Genomic DNA, 12,481 nt, shown 5'->3' on the forward strand with positions numbered 1-12,481 from the left:
CATGAATGGAGCTGTGAGTCAAGGTAGATCAGATTGTAGATATGATCAAAGTAGATCAGATTGTAGAGGGCTTTGTTTTGTAGCATAGACATTGATACCACAGAAGCCTTCTGAATGGAGCTGTAGTGTGACCAGACCTTTGGGAGGATTAGATGATAAATTATAGAGGGGAGAGAGGGGGACTTGGGTTATCAACCTGGAAACTTTATAAAATCCATGCCTGAGGTTGTAAGACCTGAGCCAAGGTGACAGCACTGGGCAGCATGGAAGGGTGAGAGTGAACTCGACAAGCTGAAATGACCAAACTTGACATTAAGCAGATTGTGAGATGTGCTAGGAGAAGGTCAAAGATGAACCTGTTCATCACCTGAGGGTGAGCAAGAAGTTGGAAAGACAGGTTTGAAGCAGTAGTGCTGCGTTTAATTACGAATATGCTGAGTGGAATGTGGAGAGAAAGAGATACAGAAGGAGGAAAAGGAGATGGAGGAGGAGGAGACAGAGGGAGGGAAAGCAGAGGAAGGGGAAGGGCAAGGAGAAGGAGAAGAAAACATTAGAAGTGAGGGCCTAGATCTTGGGGAAACAAAGAGTTGTCATTGTGCATGTGATGGTTAATTTTATGTCAATCTGAGTGGTCCATGAGTTGTTCTTTTAGCATATGGCATGGACACATAAATAATAATGTATAAAGCTAAGAGTATTCACAGTTCACTCAAAACTACCTTGAGACTGTAGCACTAAAACTCCTTCCTCATGCTGTGTTAACACAAAACCCCAACCTCGGTGACTTAGGACAGTCATTTCTTGCTTTGGCTGCAGATCAGCTGCGAGTCTTCCTGTCCCACTGCCTACTCTGAAGGGGAAGCTCTTGTCTGGGACATGCTTTCTCCTGGAAGAGGGAAAAGCAAGAGAGTTAGGGGAAACACTCAATGGTTCTTAAAGATTCTGCTCAGACATGACAGTTGCCTGGTCTGTTTGCATGCCATTTACCCAAGCAAGTCACGTGACCAAGCCCAGTGGAGGTGCCTCTTCCTCCCAAGGCAGACACCTGCTGCCAGGCACAAGAGGTGCAAATATTTGGGAACAAGAATACAGCCTACCACAGTGCCTCCCTCAGCTTTCTACTTAAATCTGTCAAACTATAACCAATAAAATAGATCTGTCTATGAAGGATTATTCCAGCCTTTTCCTCTTATGGTCTAGAGCAGGGGTCCCCAATCCCTGTGCCATGGACCTGTACTTGTCTGTGGACTGTTAGGAACCGGGCCACACAGCAGGAGGTGAGTAGCGGGTGAGCAAGCAAATCTTCATCTGCTGCTCCCCATCTCTCCCCATTGCTCGCCTTACTGCCAGAACCATTTCCCCTCTCATCCGTGGAAATATTGTCTTCCACGAAACCGGTCCCTGGTGCCAAAAAGGTTGGGGACCGCTGGTCTAGAGTATATATTCAAATGCATTTTGAAAATTACATAGACTGCTTACAAATGAGTTAGGAATTGGAATAAAGAAGAAGATGGATTTGGCTCTTCTGTTGCAAATTTCCTTGCAAATTTTTTTAGTGCATGTGGTGGTTAATTTTATGGGTCAATTTGAGTGGGCCATGAGTTGCCCATATTAAATATTGCTTCTGGGTGTGTCTGTGAGGGTGTTTACAGATGGGATTGTAACAGGGAAGAGCCAATTTTGACTCCATGTTGGATCTGTTTCTTTGACTTCAGCCTTTGCTTTTTGTTGCTTTTGTTACTGTAATCACACATAATGGCCTGCCTCAGGAACCCTACCCACGTGTGAATGGCTGCAAGAAAGAAGAAATTACACATCCCCTTCCTGAGGCTGGCCATTCCAGGAGATGTTTTGCAAGGCTGTTGGCCCTTTTTACTCTCCCTCTCTATTCTGCCTTTTTACTTTACTTCCCCCTCTAATTCTATAAAAGAAACTGGCATCCAGACCCCGATAAGATAGTGTTCTGGGAGGACCCTAGTCTGCCATCTTCTCAGTCTGCTGGCTTTCCGAATAAAGTCACTATTCCTTACCTCAATACCTCGTCTCCTGATTTATTGGCCTGTTGGCAGCGAGCAGAGTGAGCTTGGACTCCGTAACAGGATTAGACTTTGGATCAGTAGACTCTGTAGATTGCCCCCTCCAGTGTGGCTGGACACATCCATCCCTTGAAGGTCTGAAAAAAACAAAAGGCAGAGGAAGGAGGAATTTGCCCCCTTTTTCCTGCCTCCCTGGGGAGCTGGGGTGTCTCATCCCATCTTCTTCTGCCCTTGGACTGAAGGACCCAGATCATTGACTCACCTGGTCTCAGGCCTTCAGACTAGGACTGAATTATACCACCAGTTTTCCTGGGTCTTCAGCTTGCATACAGCAGATCTTGGGACTTCTCAGCCTCCATAATTTCTTGAGCCAGTTCCTTATAATAAATCTCCATTTGTATCTATATCCATATCTGTATCTTCTACTGGTTCTGTTTCTCTGGAGAACCCTGACTGATACAGTGCAGCGGCAGAGGAGATAAAGAAGACCTTGGAAAAACTAAGAAGAATGAAGTTACAGAAGAAATGAAGATTTTGTTTACTCCTTTGGAGCTTTCCTGTACTTATTTTAATTTGGTTTATTTATACATTTGTAATATTCTAAAACTATGGCATATGGCATACACACTTATAAATAATGTTGTTAAAAGCTGAGAATTTTCACAGTTCACTGAAAGCTGTCTTGAGAATGTAGCTCTAAGACTCCTTCCTCCCCCCTGGGCCTGAACCTCTGGCAAGTAGACAGAGCTAAGTTTGTTAAAGCTGTTTGTGTCCAGAGGCTCATCACCAAGTCCCCCAAGCCTCCATAAACTGGGCCAGTATTTGTGTGACTTAGAGCCTTTCTTCTTTTTGGTCCAAATAATTAGCTAATCTTTGAAATGTCTCTGGATGCCACAGAAGAACTGGGCACGAGGGAACTTCTTAGGGGCAGAGAAAAGAAAGCTCTGGGGGCAAAAAAGTCTCCTCCTTTTTTGCCCCCAGTGCTAACACAGAAAACACAAAACAAAACAAACACACACCCCCAACTCACTTCTGTTGAAGGGGTTCTAGATTTTTTACAATGAAGCACAGAGCAGCTTCTCTGCAGGGATCTCATTTGCTGGTGTTCTTGGTGCTTTCACAGTGGAGGAGAGAACAGGGCTGGGGCACTTTCCCTAAGATGAGTACCTTGTCACCTAGCAACCCACACCTTTCCCCAGCCACTTGGTGAGGTATTGTATTAGAATGGCTAAACATTTCCCAAAATGTGGTATGAGGAATTCATTTTTAACATAGTGAGGCTCCCAGGGAAAGGACCTACTAAATGTGACAGGGGATGGAGGTGTGCTCCCCCAGGTCTGGGGATGGAAAAGCAGAGAGTAGTTCTGTCTGTGGTGTTGTGGGAGATTCCTGCTTTCTCCTGGCTCCCACTTCTTGGGATGTCCTGAGGTCACTTTTTCAAGGAGACCCCACTCCAGTACCAGGTGTCAGAAACTCCTACTGTGTAGCTACATTTGAGAAGGACCTGGCATCACTCCTGGCTTATAGCACAGAGGGCTTATCATGGTCCTGGGGTCCCAGGACACCAATGAGGAAGCCAGGCAGGAGCCGCCTCAGAGTCTAGGATGAAGGCCACATGGCAGAGACCAGCAACAGGAGCTGCCTGGGCTGTGCATCACCACGGAGCCATTGCTCATGCCAGCACCTTCAGCAGGAAGAGTCTGCAGGCCACCCTGAGACCCTGCCGGACAAATACAGACCTGTGGGGAGGGAGCTGAGGTTTCAGAAACTATTCAGATAAGGGCTTAAGGGGAAATGAAGGTTAAACTGTCCATACTGTCTCCATAGTCCTACTCTGGCTCGGGGCCTGAGAAACACTTGCTGTGGCTGCCTCCACAGACCTCACTCTGCTGTGGTCCTGGAGGCTGAGGGTTTGGACAATGGCCTGATGGGGAGTTGGAGGCAGGAACTCGACCATGGGTTTGACCACCACTGTCATCCATTCTTAATCAGGGCACTTAACTCTCTTGGGCATCATGAAAATAGAAATTATGGGGACATAGGTGGAGAGCTACTTGAGTTTTTTAGAAGAAAGATTTTATGTCAACTGTCTGTTTGCTAGTCACCTTGTTATTTCTTGGACTTGATTTCTAAATACTTCAAAGGAAAAAATATTAACAAAGCACATGAAAGGACTTTCTTTCTGGAAACATTTTTGCTTACTGTAGCCACAAAGTCAAGTTATACTTAAAAAATTTACCAGGTAGCTTGATATCTGGTCTGTTGCATACATTTTATTGTTCTATTACCACAGCACCAGCCAACTACTTCCCATAACTGCTTTCTAACATACTGTTTGCCTTGTTCTTAAAATACCTAGTGGTGATTTACTTATTTACATATTTATATATGTGGGGACTGTTAATGTATTATATCTATAACTCATCTTCTACTTGCCTAGTCTAAGTATCAATATTATTTTTCATTACTTGGACTTAATAATTTTCACTAACCATTATTCCAGTTTCTAAATCTTTGTTTCTGCTGCATCTTATCTGCTTTCAAACATATCTAATAAATTCTTAATTTTAATTATATTTGTTTCAATTCTAGAATTTCCATTCAGTTCTTTTAAAAAATTGTTTATAGAATCTAGTTTTCTCATTGTGTCATTTATTTCCTTGAACATATCATAGTTACTTTAAAATCCTTGTCCAATAATTTCAGTAGGTGGATCACATAAGGATTTGTTTCGTTTTTATTTGTTTGTTTTTGTTTGTTTTGTTTTTGGTCATTTGGTCTTGTCTCTTGGCAGGCCTGTAGTTTTTGAGTGAATGTTGGACAATATATGTAAAATAGTGTAGAGATGTTGGATGATATTATCTTCCTCTGGAGAGGATTTGATTTTTTTTGCTGGCTGGTAGTAGATGCAGATCACCTTGATCCATTTAGGACTGAGATAGTTTAAGGCTAGGTTTGTGAGGGCTGGTCTATTTCCAGTTTGCCTTTATTTCCAGTGTTCAGGGTTTTCAGCTGAAGGCTTTAGTTATTTACCAAGACCCCTCCTCAGCTTTGTGAGTCTACTGAAAACTCTGCTTAGTTTTTTACCTCTTAGCAGCTGCTTTCTCCTGAATGTCTAGCCCCGGAACAGCTTAGGATTCAGCAAATGCCTCAGGATAAAATCTATTCAGAATGTCAGACTTACTTCTCTTTTGTTCCCTTTTCTCTGGAAAATTTGCCCCTCGAGTCCTGGTTGCCTTTTGTATCTCTGAACTACAGATTTTGTTTTCCATCCCCAGTGAAACTGCTGGAAGCTCTGGGCCATGACACTCTGCTTCTGCCAAATGCCTGAGACAAAAACATAGTGGGAAGTGCTTGCTCATCTCAGTGCATCTCTTTTCTTTTAGGTTTTGGCCCCTCAAGTGTTGCCTGCCTTTGTTCACCTTGACTGATCTCTGATATCTTCAAAGAGCTGTTAAAAAAATTTACCCAAATTTTATGTTGTTTAAATTTTGTAGTAGTCTCGATACAACTGTGGAAGGTGGGCGATTTAGTGTATAAGCTTACTTCATCATAGTTGGAAGCTGAGGTCTTAATCTTGAGTTTTTTATTTCAATGGTCACATTTTCCCCTGAGATATTCTATTTGGTTGTTTCTCAAATCAGCATCATCTTTTTTTTTGATAATATTCTGTTTCTATCTCGTGTTTTCTATTCTTTATTATTTTAATCATTTGAAATATACTTATTTTATAGTTTATATCCTATTAAGTTATTTGAAATTCTCAGGGGTTTATTTATTTATTTTATTGGAGTACAATTGCTTTACAATGTTGTGTTAGTTTCTGCTGCCCAACGAACTGAATCAGCTATATGTATACCTATATCCCCTCCCTCTTGGACCTCCCTCCCACCCCCACCCCCCATGCCACCCATCTAGGGCGTCAGAGAACACTGAGCTGAGCTCCCTGTGCTCTACAGCAGGTTCCCCCTAACTATCTATTTGACATAAATACACTAAATACATGGTAGTGTATTTATGTCAAACCTAATCTCCCAATTCATCCCACCCTCCCCTTCCCCCCTTTGTCCACATGTTCATTCTCTACGTCTACGTCTCTATTCCTGTCCTACAAATAGGTTCCTCTATATCATTTTCTAGATTCCACATATATATGATATTTATTTTTCTCTTTCTGGCTTACTTCACTCTGTATGACAGACTCTAGGTCCATCCACATCTCTACAAATGACCAAATTTCGTTCCGTTTTATGGCTGAGTAATTCCACATCCATACAGCTACTGCATATTTGAATTTCATATCCACATCCTCTTTATCCACTCACCTATTGTTGGACATTAAGTTGTTTCCATGTCCTGGCTATTGTAAATAGTGCTGCAATGAACATTGAGGTACATGTCTCTTTTTGAATTATGGTTTTCTCAGGGTATATGCCCAGTAGTGGGATTTCTGGGTCACATGGTAGTTCTATTTTTAGTTTCTTAAGGAACCTCTATACTGTTCTCCATAGTGGCTGCATCAATTTACATTCCCACCAACAGTGCAAAAGGGTTCCTGTTTCTCCACACCCTCTCCAGCATTTACTGTTTGTAGAGATTTTGTTGATGGCTATTCTGACCAGTGTGAGGTGATACCTCGTAGTTTTGATTTGCATTTCTCTAATAATCAGTGATGTTGAGCAGCTTTTCATGTGCCTCTTGGCCATCTGTATGTCTTCTTTGGTAAAATGTCTATTTAGGTCTTCTGCCCATTTTTTAATTGGGTTGTTTGTTTTTTTGATATTGAGCTCCATGAGCTGTTTGTATATTTTGGAGATTAATCCTTTGTCCATTGCTTCATTTGCAAATATTTTCTCCCATTCTGAGGGTTGTCTTTTCATCTTGTTTATGGTTTCCCTTGCTCTGCAAAAGCTTTTAAGTTTAGCTAGGTCCCATTTGTTTATTTTTATTTCCATTACTCTAGGAGGTGGGTCAAAAAAGATCTTGCTGTGGTTTATGTCAAAGTGTGTTTTCCTCTCAGAGTTTTATAGTGTTCGGTCTTATATTTAGGTCTTTAATCCATTTGGAGTTTATTTTTGTGTATGGAGTTAGGTAGTGTTCTAATTTCATTCTTTTACATGTAGCTGTCTAGTTTTACCAGCACCACTTATTGAAGAGGCTGTCTTTTCTCCACTGTATGTTCTTGCTTCCTTTGTCATAAATTAGTTGACCATATGTGTGTGGGTTTATCTCTGGGCTTTCTATCCTGTACCATCAATCTATAATTCTGTTTTTGGGCCAGTACCATACTGTCTTGATTTGTTTTGAAGTATAGTTTTATTATATATTATCTGCTGATTCAGTTTACATTTGCTTCTGCCAGATGCCTCAAGAGGGTATTAACAGCTGAGAACCAATTTTTATGTTAATTTCTTGGTTTGGGATGTCTTAAGCCATACAGCTACTGCATATTTGAATTCCAAATGTAAGTGAGCAGAGAGACATGGTTGCAAAATATGAAGGGAGAGATTTTTTTTCTCCATTTTGTTTACTTGTGAGTGAATGTTTCTTGGGTCGTATTTTCACTTAAGATATGGACTGCATATAGGATTCTGACTTTAGGTGTTTATATTAGTTCCAAGTCTCCACATTACATGGCCTCAAGGTCTTGGTTGCTATGAGTTCTGAGTTCCTCGGGCTGCTGAGACATCAGCACCTATTGCTCCCTCTGATTTTCAGTTTTCTTTTTGTATAATCCCAAAGGATTTGCCTCATTTTCTTGGGGGTTCAGTTGTGTTATATGTGAAGAGACTTACATACTTTATTCAACATTTCTGGGTGTTTTTTTAGGCAAAGTTTTCAAGTTGTCTAATTTTTCATAATTTCAGAAATGAAAGTCTTAACTGACATAATTTACATTGCTGGGTTACAGGAAAACTTAAGTGTTATCTATTATTAAATATCATCATCAACATTATTTCCACATATATATAAAATGTGAACATTTGGATTATAATATATATATTATAAATATAAAGATATATATGCATGTAATAGATTATATATAGTATATAATAGATTATAAAGCTTTGTGATAACTCCTCTGTGAACTGGGTGTATGGTTACTGGATATAGTACAATGTAGATTATGCTACTAAAACACAATAAAATCTGGCCTATTGAAATAGTTGGAAGTACATCACCCTTCTCTCAACTACATGTTTCTCTGTCTTTAAAACCTTTGTTTTAAAACTCTGATTTTCTCAGTGAAATTAGAAAATGTTGTGGCTTTGAAGCTTTTAAACATTTAAAGATATATCTCTGGGAGTGTATATTTATGTGTGAATCACTTCACATTCACTCATATATGTTATTTATATTTGGATTTAAAAATTTTATATTTGCATGAAATTGTATATCCTTTTTTTCCTTTTGTAGGAGGGTACTTCCATCGAGACTTGAAATCAAAGAATATATTTCTGAAAAATAATCTACTTAAAATTGGTAAGATTTTAAGAATATGTATTCTATGAGAGAGTATATTCTAGATGTTATTAGTATATCAAATTGGAGTATAAAGTACCTAAAAGTGTTAGAATAATCACTGGTTTATTCAAACTTACTAAATTTTTGCTCTTGATTGGTTGTGCCCAACAACAAAAAAAACAATTATTTTGTTTCTGATTACCTGATATAAACTGAGGTATAAAACATTTGCTACATATTAGATAGATTCAACAAATATCTTTTGAGTTCCTATTCCATGCCATGCGTTAACCATTAATAAATGATTAGACTTGTTTTACTAGTGTGATTACTACAGCTTTCCCACTCCCCTACTTATTTTATCACAGGTAATTAACAGTTATCACAGATAATTAAAATGTCGATATAGTTAGTTCTCCTTTAGAACTGTACCCACACTCACAACAGTTACTGGATTGTTTGATCTTATGTAGGTGTTCTTAGAGGGGGAATCATAAAAGCTTGCAACTAATTAGACAAGTATACTGAAGCTGAAAGATTCAAATTTTTATAGTCATGTTCTTGAAAAATCTCAGGTTTTTTGTTTGAAATTTCTTTATTGTAAATGAAGAACAAACTCTCCCCCCCACCCAGATAAAATTGCAAGTCATAATATTCAGTGCTTCCAGAATCATTCTGTTTGTTGTTATTCAGACTTGAAATAGCTTTTTGTTTCAAGTTGCTGGTTTTCCATAATTCCAGGAAATAAAGTTTTAGCTTACATAATTCACTTTCCTGTTTTCAAAGTCTTCTTTCTCCTATAAGGCTTTTATTTTTAAAGCTATTCACCAGTATTGTATAATTTAAAATGTGTGACTTTTCTTTCCCTTTAAAATGGTATGAATCATTGCATATTAAAATGGTCAAATTCGACAGTTGTTAATTTCTAGTACAGTACTGATTTTTGTGATTTAAAGTATTCATAAAAAACAATTATTATTTCAAGGGGATTTTGGAGTTTCTCGACTCTTAATGGGATCCTGTGATCTAGCCACCACTTTTACTGGAACTCCCCATTATATGAGCCCAGAGGCTCTGAAACACAAAGGTTATGACACAAAGTCGGATATCTGGTGAGTGGGCATGGGCTGGTCCAGGCTCTTTATTCATTTGCTACCCTGAGAGACAGTGCATTTTGATTTTAGGCTCATTTACTTACTACGTCCACTCACTGTATCCTTTTCAAATATTAGTTATTCTGTAAGCAGTGTAAAAGAAGGTCTTTTGGATTAGAAACTTGATATATTCCATTAAATTGATTTCAAAAATTCTCTTTATTCATAGATTAAATGCTTGGTTTGGATTTTTTCTTCTTGAACCACGAAGGAAAGTTCCTAATGTATCATAAACATTAAATTTTGATATGTTTCTGCTAGTCTATTACATAAAGCATTTGTAATTCTAAACACTGTGCTTTATTTTTTTTAAGGTTAACTTCCACCTCTGTGGGGAATATATAGCTTACCTTTATTTTTTGTCTTCTTGTTGCTTTTAAGAGTTTTTACTAAAGATATTAGCTTTAAGGATCAACTTAAATTAAAAAAAATTCTGGGTTTTCGGTGATAGATACATTTGAGATTTCTCAGCTTCTTTGAGCTCTTTTCCAAAGGAATTTCTGCTTCCTCATTGGGGAATCAGTTTAAATCTCAGTGCAAAAAGCCATGTGGAAAATTGTATTCTGTTGATAGCAATAGATCCTAATTGGGGAAATTTTCCTTTCCTTTGAAGGAGAATCTTATATAATTTTCAACTTGTTAAGGGTTGAAAGGACAATTTAGCTGAGAACTTGTTAATTAAGTAAATAATTATTGTATGCAAATCAACTTAAGTAGTTCTGAGCTTTCAAAGATGAGCAGTGTGAAATATTGTGTCTGCTTCATTGTTCTAAAGAAGATAAAGTAGAAAATTACTTTTTCTCTGGTTAGGGAAAAATAAGCACAGTAGGAGTTATGCCTTGGGATTTTCAACAAGGTCATTACTCCTGTTCTTGCTCTGGTCCCTCCCAAGTGGGAGAGAACACTGTCACGATTAGGTCTGGCTGGGGCAGATCCCTATCCATCCTGCGCCTTCAATCACTCTTGGGATTATACATTTCTAGGTTCTTCAGTGGTTTTTTTCATTGTTAACTAGTTTCTTCTCTGGTGGTCTTTTCCAATTCACCTATCATCTTTTCTCAATCACGACGTTCCCTGATTCCCTCCAAAAAGGAAAACAAAAACCAGACAAAACCCTCAAGGTATGTTCAGATGAATGAGTTTCTTTAAACTTCGCTTCATTGAACATCTACTATTTGCCCATGGCTGTTCAATAGCCCTTAGCATATAAAATCAAAAGTGATAGGATCCCTGACCCTCAGGAAAAATCTTCTTCCTCTTTTTGGTGTACCTTTCTCCAGTTAGAGAAAAACTAGTCTTGGGCTTTGGATTGAATTTGAGGTAACATACCTAAATATCTCTTCACACTTATTTTTATTATTATTATTATGGACATTTAAAAATAATTTAAATATAAAATTTCTTCATGATTAAGTTTACATGGTATCTCAGGAAGATGTTACATCATGTCATTTGAATGAAGAGTAAGTTAATTTTATGAAGCTCATCATTTAAGTCTTTGGAATTATGTATAGCAAGAAAGCTGACTCCTTTTGACAGGTGTCTATATTTGCTTGCCAAATCGGATGGACGTCACCTAGAAAACCAAGGCAAAGGAGCCCACAGAGAGGAGGGCATAGAGTCTTTTGTTTCAGTTGTGTCTGTCTTACTTCTTTAAAAAAAAAACCTAAAACTGTTCCTAGTATTGCATGAAGAGTCATAGGAATATCAAACAATATTGCTATAATGTTTTAGGCTTACAAAAATGGGACTCAGGCAAAACTTTAAAAAGCCAACATCTCCCAAATATAGAAATGCAGGAGAATTTTTATATATTTTTGCAAGCATTAGGTCAGCTCTCCTTGCAGAGATTACCAACTACTCAGAAAGTTCTAGGCAAGGATTTATCATCATCATGACCCCGAATAACCACCTTATTATGAATTTAGTAATTACCTTGGTTGTATCCAAATGAAAATGGGCATATCTGGTAATGAAATGTCTACTGTTGAACCTAAAGTGGAAAGAATAACAGAGAAATATAAATTATAGTGACAGATATATAAGTGTAGTGAGTCATCTTTCGGAGACACTCTTAGAAAATTTAGATTGAATGGGGTTGAGAATTTTTCCCCTGAATCTCAGCGTGTAACATCTGTTACTGTGGAATATTGTCTTAGGATTGGAAACACTTATGAATAATTGACAGGTGTTTTGCTTTAGCATTAATGGCTGTACGTATTTATTTATAATGCTTAAAGAAGAAGAATTGTTATAATACTAACTATATTTTCATCTGTTAATACTCGCCCATATGTAACTTTGTCCTCCTTCTTCAACCTGCTTAAAACTTTTGGGATTCATTTATTTACAGCAATCAAGTACAGGAAGTCCCTTTCTTAAAACTGGGTTAGGTTCTAAAAGTTTATAAACAATTATTTGGAAAGTTAGGATAATTAGGTTCACTGAGGACAATACTTTGAACATGGCTGATTTGTATAAGCTATTGCTGAACATCTTTTTCCCCCCAAAGGAAAAATATAATATATGAGTTGGGTTCCTAGACTAGTTCTTTAAATTGGTTTAAACTATGAATAGTTAGAACTTATTATTCTTGTAGGAGAAACAAATAAAGGACAATGACAATATTATTGGAATAATGGTACTGTAAGCAGAAAGGAAACAGACTATTCATTGTTGGCCTTATTTGTCATGTTGTGAGAGGTCACCAGATGGCCATACATTCTTTGGGTGATTTAAGTGGAGTTAATGGTGGTGGGGAAAGTATAATGGGATGCTCTCAAAGTTTTGTTCAGGGGTCTGGTATGATAGTTGGCTGGGTAGGGG

At 38.1% G+C, this 12,481-nt stretch overlaps 1 protein-coding gene across 1 annotated transcript in view; it reads left to right on the forward strand.

Moving 5' to 3' along the window:
* Positions 1-12,481, forward strand: part of NEK11 (NIMA related kinase 11) — a 106,751-nt gene that overhangs the window by 62,250 nt on the left and 32,020 nt on the right. The window contains 2 exon segments of the mRNA XM_065876696.1: positions 8,457-8,519; positions 9,487-9,613. Coding sequence (XP_065732768.1) covers positions 8,457-8,519; positions 9,487-9,613 — 190 coding nt within the window.

The sequence above is a fragment of the Phocoena phocoena genome, chromosome 4 (genome assembly GCF_963924675.1).
Source record: "Phocoena phocoena chromosome 4, mPhoPho1.1, whole genome shotgun sequence".
Lineage (NCBI taxonomy): Eukaryota > Metazoa > Chordata > Mammalia > Artiodactyla > Phocoenidae > Phocoena > Phocoena phocoena.